The sequence below is a fragment of the Rosa chinensis genome, chromosome 7, assembly GCF_002994745.2.
Source record: "Rosa chinensis cultivar Old Blush chromosome 7, RchiOBHm-V2, whole genome shotgun sequence".
NCBI classification, from domain to species: Eukaryota; Viridiplantae; Streptophyta; class Magnoliopsida; order Rosales; family Rosaceae; genus Rosa; species Rosa chinensis.
This window is the reverse complement of record NC_037094.1, coordinates 16417492-16435182: the sequence shown is the minus strand read 5'-3', so window position 1 is coordinate 16435182 and position 17691 is coordinate 16417492. Positions and strand designations below refer to the sequence as shown.

General features: G+C 36.0%; 2 protein-coding genes and 2 long non-coding RNA genes across 4 annotated transcripts; 2 read left to right on the top strand and 2 right to left on the bottom strand.

Annotated features, from left to right (window-relative positions):
• Position 1: 1 nt before the first annotated feature.
• LOC121050613 (RHOMBOID-like protein 12, mitochondrial) lies at positions 2–1513 on the bottom strand. Its single transcript, XM_040511347.1, has 3 exons — positions 752–1513; positions 341–477; positions 2–110 (listed from the first exon to the last, which is right to left on the bottom strand). The coding sequence occupies exons 1-3, from the start codon at positions 836–838 to the stop codon at positions 2–4; spliced, it is 333 nt and encodes a 110-aa protein (XP_040367281.1). The 5' UTR covers positions 839–1513.
• Positions 1514–3697: 2184 nt separating this feature from the next.
• Positions 3698–5986, top strand: LOC112178570 (salutaridine reductase). The gene is made up of 5 exons (XM_024316722.2): positions 3698–3823; positions 4287–4530; positions 4696–4770; positions 4986–5168; positions 5588–5986. The coding sequence occupies exons 1-5, from the start codon at positions 3789–3791 to the stop codon at positions 5963–5965; spliced, it is 915 nt and encodes a 304-aa protein (XP_024172490.1). The 5' UTR covers positions 3698–3788; the 3' UTR covers positions 5966–5986.
• Positions 5987–7540: 1554 nt separating this feature from the next.
• On the top strand, positions 7541–8322 carry LOC112178571. The gene is made up of 3 exons (XR_002927471.2): positions 7541–7660; positions 7933–8031; positions 8169–8322. It is a non-coding gene; the product is annotated as an uncharacterized LOC112178571 (long non-coding RNA).
• Positions 8323–10285: 1963 nt separating this feature from the next.
• Positions 10286–11963, bottom strand: LOC121050521. The gene is made up of 3 exons (XR_005803231.1): positions 11048–11963; positions 10524–10795; positions 10286–10425 (listed from the first exon to the last, which is right to left on the bottom strand). It is a non-coding gene; the product is annotated as an uncharacterized LOC121050521 (long non-coding RNA).
• Positions 11964–17691: the final 5728 nt, after the last annotated feature.

Genomic DNA, 17691 nt, shown 5'->3' with positions numbered 1-17691 from the left:
ATCATGGTACCTTCAATGATGCAGCAAGGAAGGTATGGTGCACCAAGTAAAAGATTGAGCCACCAATAGCTCCAGCTAGATACAACTTCAGCAAAAACTCAGGCCCAAAAGTGAAATCCAATCTGGTCAATATACCAAAGTCAGTAAGCAAGATTGAAACTGATTGAACTCGCCATTTCATAAAGATTATATTAACAAAATAAGTTGAGCAAACTTAGCTTTATGATACATGCTTCAACTAAACTGATTCCATAACAAATATAGTAGCATACAGGAATCCTTTAGGATATGTGTGTTTAAGAAAAATTGGAACCAGTAGCACGCAAGAGAAATAGCTTATGAGGAAGCTGAGCTTACATTGATCCCAAAAAAATACAGTCCAATCATGTTAGAAATGATATGCCCAATATCAACATGACTAAATGTAGAAGTTATCAATGTGTGAAGACGTCCACTTGTAAAATTGTTTAATGAGATCTGCTTAGAGAAAATCAAGAAGTTAGGAAAATGAAGTAAGAAATGGAATATTATGAGACAAGAATACTAAGCACCTATAAAGAGTTCTGTCCGTCAACACATTGTTTCCTTGAGTTGTGCACTAGTTACTTAAGTCACTTATGAAAAGCCAATGGGTACACATAATCAAGCAGCTGCTCCAGAAGACAGAGCCCATAAATGGTCAGGAATTAAAGATTAAATACAAAAAAGTTGACAGCACTTAATAGCACACAAGTTCAAATTAAGAACTCACAGTAAAATTCTTGTACATGAATATAGGGTCTGCTATCCTCCATAAAGGAAAAATAGCAACATTAGCTACAACCAATCCCAAAACCATGTCACCGCTTGATAACCTTCGCAACCATGTTCTCCTGCAAACAGAACATATAAATTATTCACAAAAAGGATCTTGCATGTAGTGTGTTAAACGACAAATATGGAGTGACGAGAAACTCAAAAATCTGTTGTTGTGTTTGATAGTATTCTCTTTTCAATATGTGTTTCTTCAATAAGTGAAATCCGAGATCTTGTAAGTGTACTTATTTTGTAGCAGTATCGAAGAAACAAGCTGAACTAGAAACTGCATATCAGATCTATACTTGATTCGTAATTCACAACATGACCACAGGTCCACAAGTAACTTAATACCTATAGTCATATGCAGTAAGTCTTGCAACTGAACAACTCATCGCTACCAGAACTCGTTTTTTATTTTAACTCAAAAACACAGTAATTTCACATTTCCAACTCGAAGATGATATCTCATAAAAAAAAATTAAAAAAGGAAAAAAACTTGAAGACGGTATGAAGGCATATCGAATCCCAGACTATTCTGCCCACTGATGTTTAATACATAATAATGTAAAACCCAAAACCTATAACTCAACAAAAGTGCAAAAATTTCCCAAAATCAATCACAAACAATGAGAAGAATCGAGAGAGAGCAAACCAAATATGGAGAATGCCCAGAAATCTCGAATGCAGCCCACAAAGCTTCGGTAGATGAAACACAAATCCTTGGAAGCAAAATAAGAAACAAAATCAGCTTGTACTAGACTTTGCATTTGTCAAATTTGACGAACACAATTTTCAGTCACAAAGAGATGAATGTGAAATACAGCTTGTACTAGACATGTTTCAAAACAGATCCAGGTCTCGACATTTTATACTTTCCTTGTTTTTTCAATGTTCATGTCAGTGGTATTTGACATGTAAATACATGAAATAGGATTGTGGATGGCAGTACAAACACATTTTGTGTTCATATATATGATGCAGAGAAGAAAATAAAATACAAATGCTTTTTAAAATGAAGATGGCTTTACCTTACAGAGGTATATTCCCATAACTCTATTGGTATGATTCAGAAACCAAAGTCCAAAAGTATGTTGGTAGCTTTCATATGTCAGTGGAATGGAGATAAAGAAGTCCTTTGGCAGAAGCAGTAATAACACAATTCGATTAATGATATATCATTTAGTCATAATACATTGAACCATTCAACAATACCAGCATGCCACACACATTTATGTTACATAGAAACAACTATGTTTAAGTGAAGAGTCACTCCGCGGAACAGCAAAGTGGATCCATTTATGAGTTCAACTTCCGATTGATAAGGTTCAGACTAAACTAACCTTGTTCAGAATGAGAAGGAAGAAAGATATGTATCTATAACGTACAAAACTTACCCTATGGTTCGCTCAATTTCTAAACAAAACAATATGAAACTCTCTCCATTTAATTGCTGCTTATCTCAAGAACATATGATTTATAGATTTAGACAATAAGTGCAAGTTGCAGGCAATGATTAATAATTCAGGAGTGCAAACTTCATACCTTCTCCCCTTCTTCTTCACAGTATCCTACCAAAGAGACTGATTTTGATGGTGTGGTCTTCATCTCAGTTATCGGTCAAGAATTCTTCTTCACCTTATAGGATTCCTCCTTCTGCACTTTTTATGGCAATAGTAGAGAGATGGATTCCATGCACATCCAAGATGGGGGAGAAAGAGAGAGAGATTAGAGATAACAGAGAGGGGAAAACGCAACCAAACCAATCAAAACGCAAATTCTCAAGACGGATTGAAGAAAACCAGACCATAAAAATAGGATTTTGAAACTGAACAGATTAGGGGAAATCAAAAATTGAGAGAAAGATGAAGTAGATAACCTGGTCGGAGACCTCAGAGAGCACCTCCGTTTCGAGGAATTGAGCCAAGCTTTCGATTGAGATGACACGGGTTTCTCCGGTGTGTTTCTGGAGTGCTTGTAGTGCTGAAATCCCTCCTTGTCCCTTACTACAACAAAGAATACAATCGCTCAGAATCCCTATAATTCAAAAACCCCAAACCCATAAGTTCACACAAAAAACACAATTCAATTCCTAGGTCTCAGAAACGAAACAAGAAGACGGCGATGAAGAACAGGCATCGAAAATTGCAAGAGAGACGTCGTTGTTACCAGAGATTGTTGGATTTGATGTTGGCCTTAGCGCGGTCGGACTAGAGCTCGGAGTTGTTCGGGTCAACAACGATTGCCTGGGTAGAGGTCAACGGCGACGACGAACTCAAGTGGTTATCGATGTAGGCCTTTGCTATTTCCCAGATCGAATAACCCATTAGGTTTTGGTCTGGGTTTGTCGAGAAGAGAGAGAGAGAGAGAGAGAGAGCTTTGGTTGGGGTTGTAGAAGAAGAGATAGGGTTTGACGAGAAAGGGTTTGTCAGTGGGAGAGAGAGGTCGGGGTCTGTCGATGGGAGAGAGTGTCGGGGTTGCCAGTGAGTGTCTAGTGTGAGGCAAGTCGAGAGAGGGTTTTGGTTTTGAGTTTGGGTCTGTCGAGAAGCCTCAGTCGAGAGTAATTTTATTGTTTTTCGTCGAATGTTTAATACATGTGTGGGGGGGGGGGGGGGGGGAATGTGGAGTTTGAGATGAGATTGGCACCATACACATGGCGGAAAATTTGCCGCTCAATATTTTTAGGGTCATACAACGGTTCTATCCTTAAACGTCTTCTGAACTAATTCTCAATTCCTTATCAGACGACGGATTTTATAAAAACGACATCTAAAAAAAAAAACAATCAGACGGCGGAAAACTAGGATGCGTCGTCTGAGAGGTGTCGTCTGATTCAATTTGTGTAGTAGTGGACATATTTGCGCCACAGATTGATCAACACAGTGGAAAAGGAAAAGGTATAAATACCAAGAAACCAATAGTAGATGTATACATCGATAATCGATTAAAGTTAGCTTTCATACCTCGTCTCACTTATAGTTAATTTGCTTCATATGGCCGAAACAACCATCGATTCTCAGTCAAAGAGGTAAGTATATACACACATATGTTCATAGATTCCCATAAACACTTTCTTCACTGAAGGCTAAGTATTACATGTGTCTTGTCGATCAAATTAATATCTGAAATGTTATATGATTCCATGATTCTATCTAAGGTATATTAATGTATATCAAAATAAATTAGTTTGATTCAGACTTTTAGAAGTAAACTAGCTCCATGCGCGCATTAATAGATTAATTTGAGACTAATAGTCTATTTCTATATATATCATAGATTTATTAATGAAATTATGTTATATTGCCAGACTATGAATTAGGACAAGAAATTCAGACATGCATGTCTAATTCTATGTAATGTTACAACCGTTCTGGTTCAGAGCAACCTGACACATCTACAAACTTAAGCAGAGACAATTTCCTTAATTAATTACTAACTTAATTGTCTTGATTCTCACAGGCAAAAAATACTTGTTCTCTTTTTGGTTTCAGAATTTGTGTTGTCACCGGGGCCAACAAAGGGATTGGATTTGAGATATGCAGGCAACTAGCTTCTAATGGGATCCTGGTAGTATTAACTGCAAGAGATGTGAAGAGCGGACAAGAAGCTGTCGAAAAGCTCAAGCTTTCTGGCTTGACTGATGTAATTTTTCATCAACTAGATGTAACCGATGCAACTAGCATTGCTTCTTTAGCAGATTTCATCGAATCCCAGTTCGGGAAGCTTGACATATTGGTACTTTATTACCTCTCTATCAGTATTACTTGACTTTCAATTCCTATGATATAGTTAATGACAAAGGATCAAAAAGCTCCTCCACAAAGAAAAGAAATTATAATTTGACTTGCTGGTTTTTATATAGATACGTTATACAGTTTAATACACTGTTCTGTAATACAGGTCAACAATGCAGGAGTTAACGGAATCACAGTGATCGGAGGGAATGCAAAGAACATAACTTTTGATTATGAGCATGTAAGTTTATGTAATATAGAGAGAGACATTCTTAACTTTTGATTATGAACATGTAAGTTCATGCAATATAGAGAGACATTAAATGTCCTGGAGAATTTAAATAAATAAATATACGCGCGCAGATATATATAAAGTGTGTCTATATATATGTATATGTATGTATATATCTATGTATATTTGTAACATCAATAACTAGTGGAGATTATGCTGCACAGATGTTTGGTTCAAAAGCTGGAGACTTGAAAAAGCATCTAGAGCAAACATACGAAAGGGCAGAGAAATGTCTGAAAACGAACTACTATGGAATCAAGCAAATGAGCAAAGCAACTATTCGACTTCTGCAAAAATCTGGTTCACCTAAAATGGTCAATGTCTCTTCCATCGGAGGACAGTTAAAGGTACAAAACTGGATTAAACTCCTTAATTAAGGCAAATATATTTGAAAAATTCCTTTCAAATATAGCCGATCAAAAAATAATTTTCTTTTGAATAATGCTACATGGATCATATTCTTATATTGTATAAATTGTGTATCACATTACTAATACAGATGATATTAGGACATATTGGACGTGTATCACATTAGTAGTGTTGTCTACACGGTTTTTAGAAGTTCCAAACCCCATTCCAGAGCCTACTTTTTAGTTATTTAGTATAAAATAATTGTTAGCTTGATATAGATTATCGTTTCAATCTTTATAGTTGACTTTGTTCGTAGCGATGTAACACAAGAAGGGGTACATGAATGTGATCCAAATTGACATATAACTTAATTTTTTTTTTTTTTGTAATATTCAAATGTTTGTATGTGTTCCAGCGTGTTACGCATCAGAAAGCAAGGGATGAACTAGGAGATGTTCAAGGCCTCACCGAAGAGAAAGTGGACAAGGTTGTTGAGGAGTTTCTGAAGGATGCGAAAGAGAATTTGGTTGAAGCTAATGACTGGCCTATAAACTTCTCTGCTTACGTAGTGTCCAAGGCAGCCATGAATGCTTACACCAGAGTTCTGGCAAAGAGCCACCCCGAAATTGCAATCAATGCAGTTAGTCCTGGCTACACTAGCACTGACATGACCTTCAACGTTGGCGGGCACTCTGTTGAAGAAGGTGCAAAGGGTCCTGTTAAGCTGGCCTTGAGTCCTGAAGGTGGACCTTCTAGCCTCTATTTTGACCAGCTTGAAGTCTCATCGTTTTGAATGAAAATGTATATTGAAGTATCTATATGTTACATATAATAAAGATTAAAAAGACAAAGATAGTCTCTTTAATTAGAATTGGGAAATTTATGGTTCTACATGCTCTTTATGGAGATTTTAATCTTAGTTTTGTTTTTGGTGGGAAGGTTTTGATTTGGTCCCCTTCCTTTCTTGTAATTTTTTGTTTTTTTTATTAATAAAAAAATAGAGAAATGGAAGATGGTTTCCTGAGTGTGAGGGCCCTTGCCCTCTTCTTGAAAAAGCGGATGGGCACTTGATATTCCAAATTAATTTTTATAGAGACACAAATATGCCTAATTAATCCTCTAAAAAATTACTGATATAATTTGTTGGAGATAAAGATTACAGTTACCATTCCATACATGCATCAATTCTTTGTTCAGTCCTAAACCAACCAAATTCATGTGGATAATCTAATACACTTCGAAAATTCTCAATGGCTCGTTGCCAATATGGGCTTATATATCCATTGTCTTGCCCAAATTCACGAAATCATATCCCACATTCGTTCAATTTTCAATATGTTAAATCTTGGTTACAAAATTAATCACCATTATTACATATATAGAAATTAAGTACGGAAGTTGAGCATTTCTATTAGAGTAGAACAAGTGAGATGAAGCCACACTATTTTAATTGTCTTAAAATTTTGGCACATTGTTCTATACAAATACATTCCGTTGCATGACTGAACATTTTTCATGGTTAGGGGAGTGAAATCCACAGTTCTCATTTTACGATTCACAATCCACACTCTATGTTTTATTTTTTAGCAACCTAAATTTTGTCTTTAGTGACTTGAATTTTGTCTCTTTATCAAAATTTCAACCAAAATAAGAGAGAAGTTCATTTCAAAAAAAAAAAAAGAGTGTGGATTTCACTCCTCTAAAATTATATATATTGCGTCCATTGTCTTACTTCCCGCTTAAGCTTTTGGGTTTTGATGGTTGTCTAACATGTTGTATGTGTTTGAGCTTCTTCGAAATCAAAAGCAGAGAAGGAGCTAGGAGATCATGTTGTAGGCCTGAGTTGGACAGAAGAAAAGTGGACAGGGTGGTTGAGGAGTTTCTAAAGGATGCCAAGGAGAATGTGGTGAAAAGAAAAAACTGGCCAACAAATTTCTCAGCTTACAGACGTACATGGTATCCAAGACGGCTCTCAACCATTACAAAGAATTGTGGAGAAGAAACATCCCGAAATTGCAATTAACGCAGTTCATCCCGGATATCACTAGCACATACTTGAACTTTAGGAGGAGTCTGGAATGAACCAAAACAATTGTAGACCAACAGATGCCGTGAGGATTTCCGTTAGATTGACCTCGTCAACTCACATATGACAGGAAAGATGAAACTGTAATTGGAGTTTTTACCATAAGGGGTTTTAAGGGAGAAGGAGAAAGGCATGTGCATCGAGGAGGTCGGAGATAAAGGTCCAGTTTGAAGAATCAACACACAGAGACTCGTAAGTATCACTGTTCTCAATCTCTCTGCAATTTCGCTTGTTAGGATTGTGAATTATTCCATGTCTGGAAATTGGTTGTTAGTGTTTTCAGGTTGAGATCTATGAGGATATAACGGTAATGCATGCGAGCAAGGACGAGTTTGCGGCTCTGCTCTCAGATCGATGACCAATATGTGTTCACAGCATTTTATCATAGATTGAAACGTACGGGTGTGTGTCTTCTCTCTTTCTCTTGCATCTTCTTTTGGGATTTTTAAATGTGAGAAATTTGATCATCCGAAGACAAAATTTGTGATCAAGTTTAGCAAAGCAGGAATGTTCTATTGATTTAGGTAGAATTTAACCATTTCTGTAAACTTTACTCTCGAAACTCTTAACTCTGATGTTTGCATAATTGCATATATGAGATACCCATCACTCATGCACCCACCCTTCATCTGTTTATTCGTACATGACTAGAAGGATTCCTATGCTATGTGCAGATCCATGAGTACCATAGGAGACATCCAGCTGCACGCACTAGTTGTTGATGCCAATGAGGAACATGAAGCACTGCTCAAACAGGAGCCTCAAGTGGAGAGGTCAGTCTATATCTTTTTACACATCTGTAAACAATGCTTGAGGTTACAAAGACGAGGGAATTTACTATTGCTTCAGTCTTTTCTCTTTCAACATGAGATTGGAAAATCGATTACCAGTGAAATTGCTAAATTTTCAGATGAATGATTGATTCGCCTTCAGTGAGATTGGAACTTATCACTTGCCTTCAGACGATTGATAGCAACAACTATCCTGAGGTACTATCTATACGAACATCTTTTGGTCTATATTATTTTTGTGGACAACACAACTGTGAGTTTTCTTGTTTTCATTGCAGATTGTGAATTGTATGTTTATCATTAATGCTGGTTCTGGTTTTATAGGATCCAGCCAAATTGTTCAAGCATAAAGCATGATCAAAGTAATATGAAACAAAGCCAAAACCTCAAGATTTGGGACCAAAATATCAAAATCATGATAGTTCTCCATTGACGTCACGACAGTAAAACTAATAACAGATGCCACCTTTTCTGATACATCACAATTATGTACTGTAAGATTGACAATTAAACAAACAGTAGCTGCAGTAAATGCTTGCTTGGCCTAAAGAAAACTATACTTACCTTGCCTTAGCAGAACCAAGGCTAATGCTTGAATCGACCTGCTCTCGGTTGTGAACAAAATCCCCTTTCTAGTTGTTCTTACCGAGCGGAAGCACTGAATCATTGCATTGCAAGGAGAGGTCACTCGCTTGATTTGCAAATTGATCCGACTCGTAATTCACTTCGCAACTCCCCTCCCGTTTGAAGCCCAGGGGGAGGAGCTGCCAAACGCCCAAACCAAATGAGTTTTCGTGGTTTTGATGAACAAGATACCAACCCAGCTGCATGTAAACCTCATCCCAGACATGCCAAAATACCAGAAACTCCTCATCCTTTTACCATGACAGCACAAAATTACGGTTAATGTCTCATTACTAGTCAACAAAAAATAACCAATTTGTGAGGATGATAACTGGCCACGTCAGTGGGGCCCCTTTGGTGCAAAAAGTTTTGGTTCATTGCAGCCTACTCCTGAACTTTAATATTGGCCACTAGACTGTTGAATTAGAAGCTGCAAAGGGTACTGTCAAGCTGGCTAGCTTTGAGCCGCCATGGTGGACCTTTTGGTCTCTTTTAATTTCGAGAAGTTAGCTTAATGAAAGTCTCAACCTTAATGAAGATTGAACGGAAAGCATGTTAAATAAAAAATTAAAATAGGGATCGAGAGAGAATAAGAGAATAACTAAAGGACTACTAATTAGTTTGAGCCAAAAATATTCACTTTTTTTTTAATAAAAAATACTCTCACTTAACTTAATAAGAGATTTTAATTAAATCTCACTCACTTCATTTAAAATCAAAAAATCAAAATGTTCATTTTAAGCTCTGAAAAATAAAAAATTACACCAGTGTAGGGATGGCAAAAATCCCCATCGGGTAGGGTACCCATAGGGTATTCAACCCTAATGGGGAGAAATTCGGGGAAAATCGGGTAACGGGGATGGGGATCCCCAGTATTCGAATTTTGAAATCGGGTATGGGGCGGGGATGGTATTTTGATCCCCATCCCCATACCCACCCAATAAGAATTATAAGAAATACATATATATATATATATATTTATTATATATATTTTTTGATATTATTTATAAATAAATATTTATGTAAACTTAATCTTTTTGTCAATATTTAAATTCTGTTAATAAATATGTTAAAAAAAAGGAAGATTCTTTTAATAAAAGATCTTTATCAACATGTTAATTTTCCTTGATTGAAATAAGAAATTTATTTTATTTTGATGTTCAATTTTAACTTCATATTTTACAATCCATAATTGTTTGTATAAATTTTTATATAATAAATTGGTAATATTGTTAATGGGGATTGGGGCGGGTATGGGGACCTAATCCCCAATGGGGACGGGGACGGGGAATCCCCAGTATCTTATTACGGGGATTGGGGAGGGTATGGGGATGAAAAATGAAGTCGGGTATGGGGATGGTAATTTAATCCCCTTACCCTACCCTCCCCATTGCCATCCCTACACCAGTGCCACTCTTTTTAAATTCTTGGAGTCTCTCTCTCCCCCTGCCATCATGAACCGAGTCCACCTCCATCTTCAATCGGCGGAGTACTAGCTCAGTCACCATCGCCCGAAATCTCTTCCTCGAAGCTCTTCATGAACGAGCGCTGGAATGAGATCGGAATCGTCGAGTAAGTCCAGTAGGTCCGAGGTTGTCTCTGATCGAGTAGTAATTCGATTCCAGACGGGATAAGGTCTGTGAATTTGTGCTTACCCGTTCAAGCCTAACGTCAGCCGCAACGTCTATGGCGCCAGAATTAAAATCCTCGCTCTTTACACTAGCCTGTGCATGCCTGCATTTAACACTCAACCTGCAAAATTGAGACGAATTTGTTAGCGAATAATTAATCAAATTGAAGCCTTTGAGGTTTCAATGCATGCATGTGAGAGAGGGAGAGAGAGAGCTGACCGGGTCGGACAGAGCGAGCTGGGATTGGGCCGAGCTGTGAGGGAAGCTCCGCGGAGAGAAGAAGGAAGAAAGGAAGTTGCTGGCAAGTGCAGAAACGACGTCATTTCAATGGAGGTTGCGCGGTGCTGGAGTGGTGGGTAATGGTTAGTGGTTAGGATTATCCTTTTCTCGTTCCCAGTTTGCATCAGATAATCTTTCTTGTTTAGTAATGGAGTATTGTCCTAGTGGAGATCTTCTTGTCCTCCGGCAGAAGCAAGTCGGAAGGTGTTTTTCTGAAGCAGTTAGGAGGTATACAAGTTAGAAATGCAATGAAGATATATCATTATTATTCATTTTGTTTCAGATGCTTATGAATTTGTGGGATAATTAACCTGCAATTAAGCACTAGGGTGCAAAGACGTAGATGTCTAAGAAAAGTATACCATGTCTAGATTTATTACTATTTCTGATTTAGACTTTTACACGTGTTAGTGTACGTATTGGTCATGCAGTTTTTAAGATAGGAAGACAGTGACTCACCATACCTCTTTACAAGCTCCACCTACACCAGTTGGACACAAACTCAAATTTGGATTTTACCAATTCAGATATTCACCTGCCGGAATGGATGACCGCCTATGTACGTATTTGTGTTCCTTTTGTTTGGTTATGCAATTGCTGGAAATAATCTTGAGTTCAGACAAAAAAAGAAAAGAATATAGAAGACATCTTGAATATTCTTTCATCCTTATTCATAGTGATCATCTCTAGTGAACTATTCTTTGTGTGCATGACAGTTCTAAAAAGCTCCATTTGCATTATGCAATTAAATTAGATTACTTAACATTTTGTTCAGTTTTTTTACTCTGGATAAAAGTTTTATTGGGAGTTACTAAATTTTTTATTATGGTCAATAAAAGTTTTATTAAAAGGCAATAACAACATTTATTGAGGGTCAACAAACTTGCATTGAGAGTCAATAAATCTCCTAAAAATTTTATGAGATCTCCGTGGACCTTGTAAAACTAAATACGTAATTGAACCTTTCATTTTTTAGTGTGTAGTGATTATAAAACAAAAGTGGTAGTACGTGGAGTTTGTATATATAACTTTTATTATAAAACTCGATAAACTTTTATTCCCCCACCCCAATAAAAGATTGTGAATTGATGCAATATCCTCATATTCTTCCTCAATCAAAATTTTATTTATCTAATTTTAGGGAAATTTGCTCCCTTTCCCTCAATAAACTTTTATTGCCTCTCAATAAAAAGTTTTTATTGACCTTCAAAAAAACCTTTTTATTGGGAGGCAAAAAAAAATTATCAGGGGCAATAAAAGTCTCCGACGAGCTCTTTAAAGACTTCTAGCTACCGGTGACCAGTGACGAGATTTCGAGGTCTAGTGACCGGATTCCCGTAAGTCTCCGACGAGTTTTCTCTCTCTCTCTCTCTCTCTCTCTCTCTCTCTCTCTCTCTCTCTATGTGACAAAGGGAGAGGGCAAAATTGTCTCAAAAACAAAAAAAACAATCATTAAAAAAAACATAATTGAATATTAGGGCAAAAAATATGTAATTTATTGGGTAAGTGGGTAATCTTGAAAGATGTTGAGGTAAATGGAGTTAAAGTAGCTAAAATTTGAGTAAATTGACATTTTTCCTTTTTATAACACCCTTTTTCCAAATTTGTGTACTGATGCGCCTGAAAGCAAGCGCACAATTTAACCCTGAAAATATCGTTAGTAGTATAAGCAAATAGGGATCGTTCTATCCGGGGATTGAGGGTACACCTGTAATTGTGTAACAAATAAAGAAAAGTATTATTTATAGAAATAAAATAAAGAATATAAATATATACAATTGTATAAACAAATAAAGAATTAAAATAATAAAGTATTATTTACAAAAATAAAATAAAGAATAAATATATACAAGTGAACAAAAATAAGGGGGATTTTGTTTTTGGATTTTCGAAAATAAAACTAAGTTAACAAAATAATTAAAATGCAAAAACATAAAAATAAAATAGAGTGAGAGAACAAAGATCAAAAACCGAAACATATGATTAAAATTGATTCAAACCCTAATATTGTTCATCTAAGTCATGAGAGAGGAGTTGATCATGTGAAACATTCGAAAGCAAATGATTTCCCATATTTTACTTTTCAATGTAATTAACCTAAGCGAAAGCACCTAGATTAATCCTATCAAACATGCAATCAAGCCCTAGAAAGCTAGTCAATCATGACATGTTTAATGCATTAGACATAGAGAAAGGCTATCAACTCAAGTGTACAACTTAGTTATGGAAAAGTCCACCTAATTGCAATCCTCTTCAATTAAATTCGATTCTTGTCCAGAACCTTTACTACTTTTGATTCAAGTTACACAAAACGAAAAGTCGATTTCATGTTCTTAAACCTAGCACCAATTACATGCAAATCCTATAAGTGTCGACCCAAATAAGATAAACATATAAAAGTTTTCTGTAAAGCAAATTTAATCGAACAAACTCACATAAGCAACTTAGAATCACAATTATATGAATCTAAAAATTCTCAATTAATCATAAAATTCCAGAAATTAATATTCATTCAAACACATATGTCAACTAGAACAAAACCAACGAAATCAAAGCAAAGGTTACAAAGGAGAATCGGATTACACCGTGAGATGGAGATGAGATGAACGAATTGAGGATGTGGTCTCTTGAATCTCGAAAGCAAGCTTCAAGGATGGTGATGGAGGATGATGCTCACGGCAATTCTTCTTCTCCCTTGGCCTTGCTTGAAATGTTGAATGCACTAGAGGATGGAGAGAAAATGGAAAGGAAATGGAGAGACAAAGAAGATGGAATGGATGAAGGAATTGGTTTTGAGAGTGAGAGGAGAAGTGTATTTATAGCCCAAAAAATGATGAATGGAGGGTGGAGATGAACATAAATGAAGGGCTAGATATGTTAGACAAATTTGTAAAAAATATCTTCCCACATGTTTATCACTTGTTCAACTTGAATTGATTTTCCTCCTCAAGTTTTTCCACTTGGTTGCAACTTTGATTTTCCTCCTCAAGATTTTCCACTTCCTTGCAACTTTGATTTTCCTCCTCAAGATTTTCCACTTGGTTGCAACTTTGATTTTCCTCCTCAAGATTTTCCACTTCCTTGCAACTTTGATTTTCCTCCTCAAGATTTTCCACTTCCTTGCAACTTTGATTTTCCTCCTCAAGATTTTCCACTTGCTTGGAGGTCCTAAAAAAATAGAAACTAATAAGAAAAATAGAAACTTTCCTAAAATGAAAAATGGCAACTTACTAAAAATGATAAATAGAAACTACAAAAATATAAACTTTCTACAAATAGGAACTTTCCCAATCAAAGAATGGAAACTTTCCTAAACAGGATTTTAATAAGGAAATAACGTAAGAAATGTAGGGAAATGCAGTTAAAACGTCGCATTAAAATGCTCCTATCATGTACATATGATCGAAACCATGCAAATTTGTGTATATTTGTACACTTGCAAATCTTAGATGCATAACAACTCAAAGGTGATAAATGATTTGAAAAAGAAGAGATGATGCATACAAATTTTCCTGTCAATTCACGTAGAAATGTCAATTTACATGTGATTTGAAAAAGAAGAGATATAATGCATACAAATTTTCCTGTGATTTACATAAAAATTAATTGTCAATTTACATGAACATGAGGCAACAGTTTGTGATCAGCACTTGCGTCAATTATTGATCCCAGTAGATAATGATGATGACTTTGAAGGACGCCATTGCATACGTGACCAATACGTACTCAGACGCAAGGTTGCTAAACTATAAATAGCTCTAATTAACCGAAAATTCTTCCATGCTCAGAGCATGAAGTGCTCGGGCACATCACCACACTTTCTAACCGTCAGATGTGTTCTCACAATCCTGACCACTCATTTATATAAACCGGCTTACCTGCTAGCTCGTTTTCTGTTCAAGAAATCACCATGATCATTTTACTCTTTTTCTCTTGGTAAAATCTCTGTTAACAATCGTCCAGATTGAGGGTGGCTAGCAGACTGGGGTGAATTAAGTTTTACGCAAACTGAGTGGAGTTCTACCTGGTCTTGGCTAGATTGTTTTGTCACTTTTTAGAAGTGCATCTTGGATATAGTTGTGTAAGAGAGGAACCCGGGTGTTCATCATTCACCATGCTCCTCAACCCAGAAAACTCTTTTTCACCGTCCCCTGCAGAATTTAGCTGGGATTTGGGATTTGACGGATTGAATCATTCTGATCTTGATTTTCCACACCAAATTCAATTCCCTCTTCAATATTTGACCAGCAAATCGAATCTGGAACAAGTAAAAAGGGAGAGACAATATAAAAAAAAAAATTTAAAAAAAATCGATGCTCCCTAGCTTTTTTTAATCAACATATGTTTGAATGATCTGCTGCCATGGGCTCCGGTGAATCTCTGGGCTGCTATCGGGATCGCGTTTGAATGATCTGCTAGGTCCATTTCCAATCCTATTAGCACAGGAGCCATCATTGTTGCTAATCTCAACACCATCCCCATCATCAGCATCAACACCACGGGACACTGGTTCTGACTTTACATGATTATCATCCACAAATTCACTCCCAAAACCCATAAACCAAAACTAACAAAAACCCAGAGTTCCCAATTCAATTAGATCAAGATCGAGAACAGAACCATCATTCAAGCTCATGCCCCAAATGTACCAAACATCAAAATTCCAAATCAAAATTTGATCTTTCATTATAAATCAAACCCATGCTATGCAGCTAGGAACTCGAGTACTCGACCTCGACCTCATTATTCAATATACCGCAACCACATGCCCAAACCCGACCCCATCCCCCACCACCCTCCTCCACCTCACTTTCAGCCAGGACCACACTTGCTTCTCTACCGCCACTGACTCCGGCTTCCGCGTCTACAACTGTTACCAACAAAAGACGAACCAGTTCCAGTCATCGAGAAACTTGACTCAGACTTGGGTCACCTAACCTCTGGATCCAGTCCAGCCTCTGAATTTCAACACCAGGTTGTGCTTCACTGTCGATTCCATGATGAGATTTGAGAACTCCATACGAGGGTCTGGAGGATGTAGGGCAGAGACAGTCAAGCCCAGGTTTCTGGTTTGATCGGATATCGTTTTTCCGGCTTGTATATCAGTTAACGAGATATGAAGGGTGATAGGGGTTGACAGAGTGGCGAGGCCACGTATGTGATGGCTTTTCAAGGTTCGAGGCTTCGAGCCACGTACTAGTGTTTTTCGATTTTTTTTTTTTTAGAAGTACTGTTTTTGAATCGAGAAATTTTAAATACACACCCCAAACTACTTAATACACATCCCTATTATTTTATATTTCAAATAAGATTTTATAGCTAGATTAAATGACCAAAATAGACATCTATATATTAGAAGAAAAATAATAATAATCATATATTCCTTATATGATTCTATAATTATAAACACAATAAATTTCTATACATGCATCCTCATTTAAAACAAGAATAAAGTTAGAAACCATCTAATTTAAATTTTCCTTAAATAAATTGTAATTAAATGGAGTGACAAACCATATAATTTAGAATTTCAAAATCAATGGCTTTAAATGTTTTTAAAACAATTCGCTTTACACCTTTTTAGTTTTTTTCTTTTCTTTTTTAAAAGCTATGATTAGTCAATTTATTATCTAATATAAAACATCACAAGTATAAAACTTTGTAATTGTTAATTTGTTTGACTATCTAATGACAATTTCATAGTTCCACCATTGTGGATAAACTCCTGATACAGTTTTGGTTGAATGTTCGACTCAAAATTTTATACTTGATCAATATGGTGTTTGGTGGATGAGAACTCAAATAATACAAAACCTATTTCAAAGCATGTATTTGAAGGGAACAATAATGAATCCTTATGGATTTCCCAATAACTAACAGAAGTAATTAATTAAATTAAATAGTAGCCTTAATGTTGTTAAATAATAGTGTATTTCATGATTTGTTATGTTAAGGATATTTTAGGTTATTTGGGTTGTGTATTTAGTAAAATATTAGAATAAGAAATTAAATGGTAGGTGTATTGAGTAAGGAGTGTGTATTAAGTAATTATGGATGTGTATTTAAAACTTCTCTTTTGAATCGGCTTGTTATTTGGTAAAGAGAAAATTTCGCAAACAATACACCAAGTAAAGGCCACTAATAATTCTTATACACAAAGTTTCAAACCAAACATTTCGGTACACGAAATCTGAAACTCGACCCACTATCAGTACACGACGTCAATTTTTGACACCAAAATGTCCATTATGCCCTCAGTTCTTTTTTTTAATTTTTTTTTCTGTTATTTTTTTTTCCTTCGTTTATAAATGACTCGAGTCATTTTTTTTTTTCTGTTATGCGAGGTGAGGAAGGCGGCGTTGGAAGCGAGGGAGTGAGCCCGGAAGAAGGAAGAAGAAAGAGATAAAACGAAGGAAAAAAAATAACAGAAAAAAAATTATTAAAAAAAAAGAACTGAGGGCATAATGGATATTTTGATGTCAAAAATTGACGTCGTGTACTGATAGTGGGTCGAGTTTCAGATTTCGTGTACCAAAATGTTTGGTTTGAAACTTTGTGTATAAGAATTATTAGTGGTCTTTACTTGGTGTAGTGTTTGCGAAATTTACCCTTTGGTAAAACGTAAGTCGTTGACTTAAAGGATCGGGTTATAAATATAGATGAAATTGGATCAATTTTAGATTGGAAGTCTAAAATAATGTAATTTTCACATCTAACCGTCGGTGTCTCAAAACTTATTTTCATTGACGATCTCACTCTTTGGAGGGTGTAGTTAATAAAATAGGATTATAAAACTTTATTCAGTTGACTTAAAGGATCAAGGTCGAAATATAGATTAAATTAGATCAATTTTGGACCAGAAGTCTAAAATAATGTAATATGTGAACGGTTGGTGTCCCAAGACTTGTTTCCGTTGACGGTCTTTGCCCTTTGGAGAGTGTAGTTAATAAAATAAGTTTGGATGCGGCTATTGCCATTTTTTCATTGACCATAGCCATTTTTTCTTGTCTTGATAACATCGATTGATTTTGATAAATTTTATTTCCTCCAACTTGTTGGTTATGGAAGACATATTTCTTATAACTAATAAACAAGTTATACCACATTA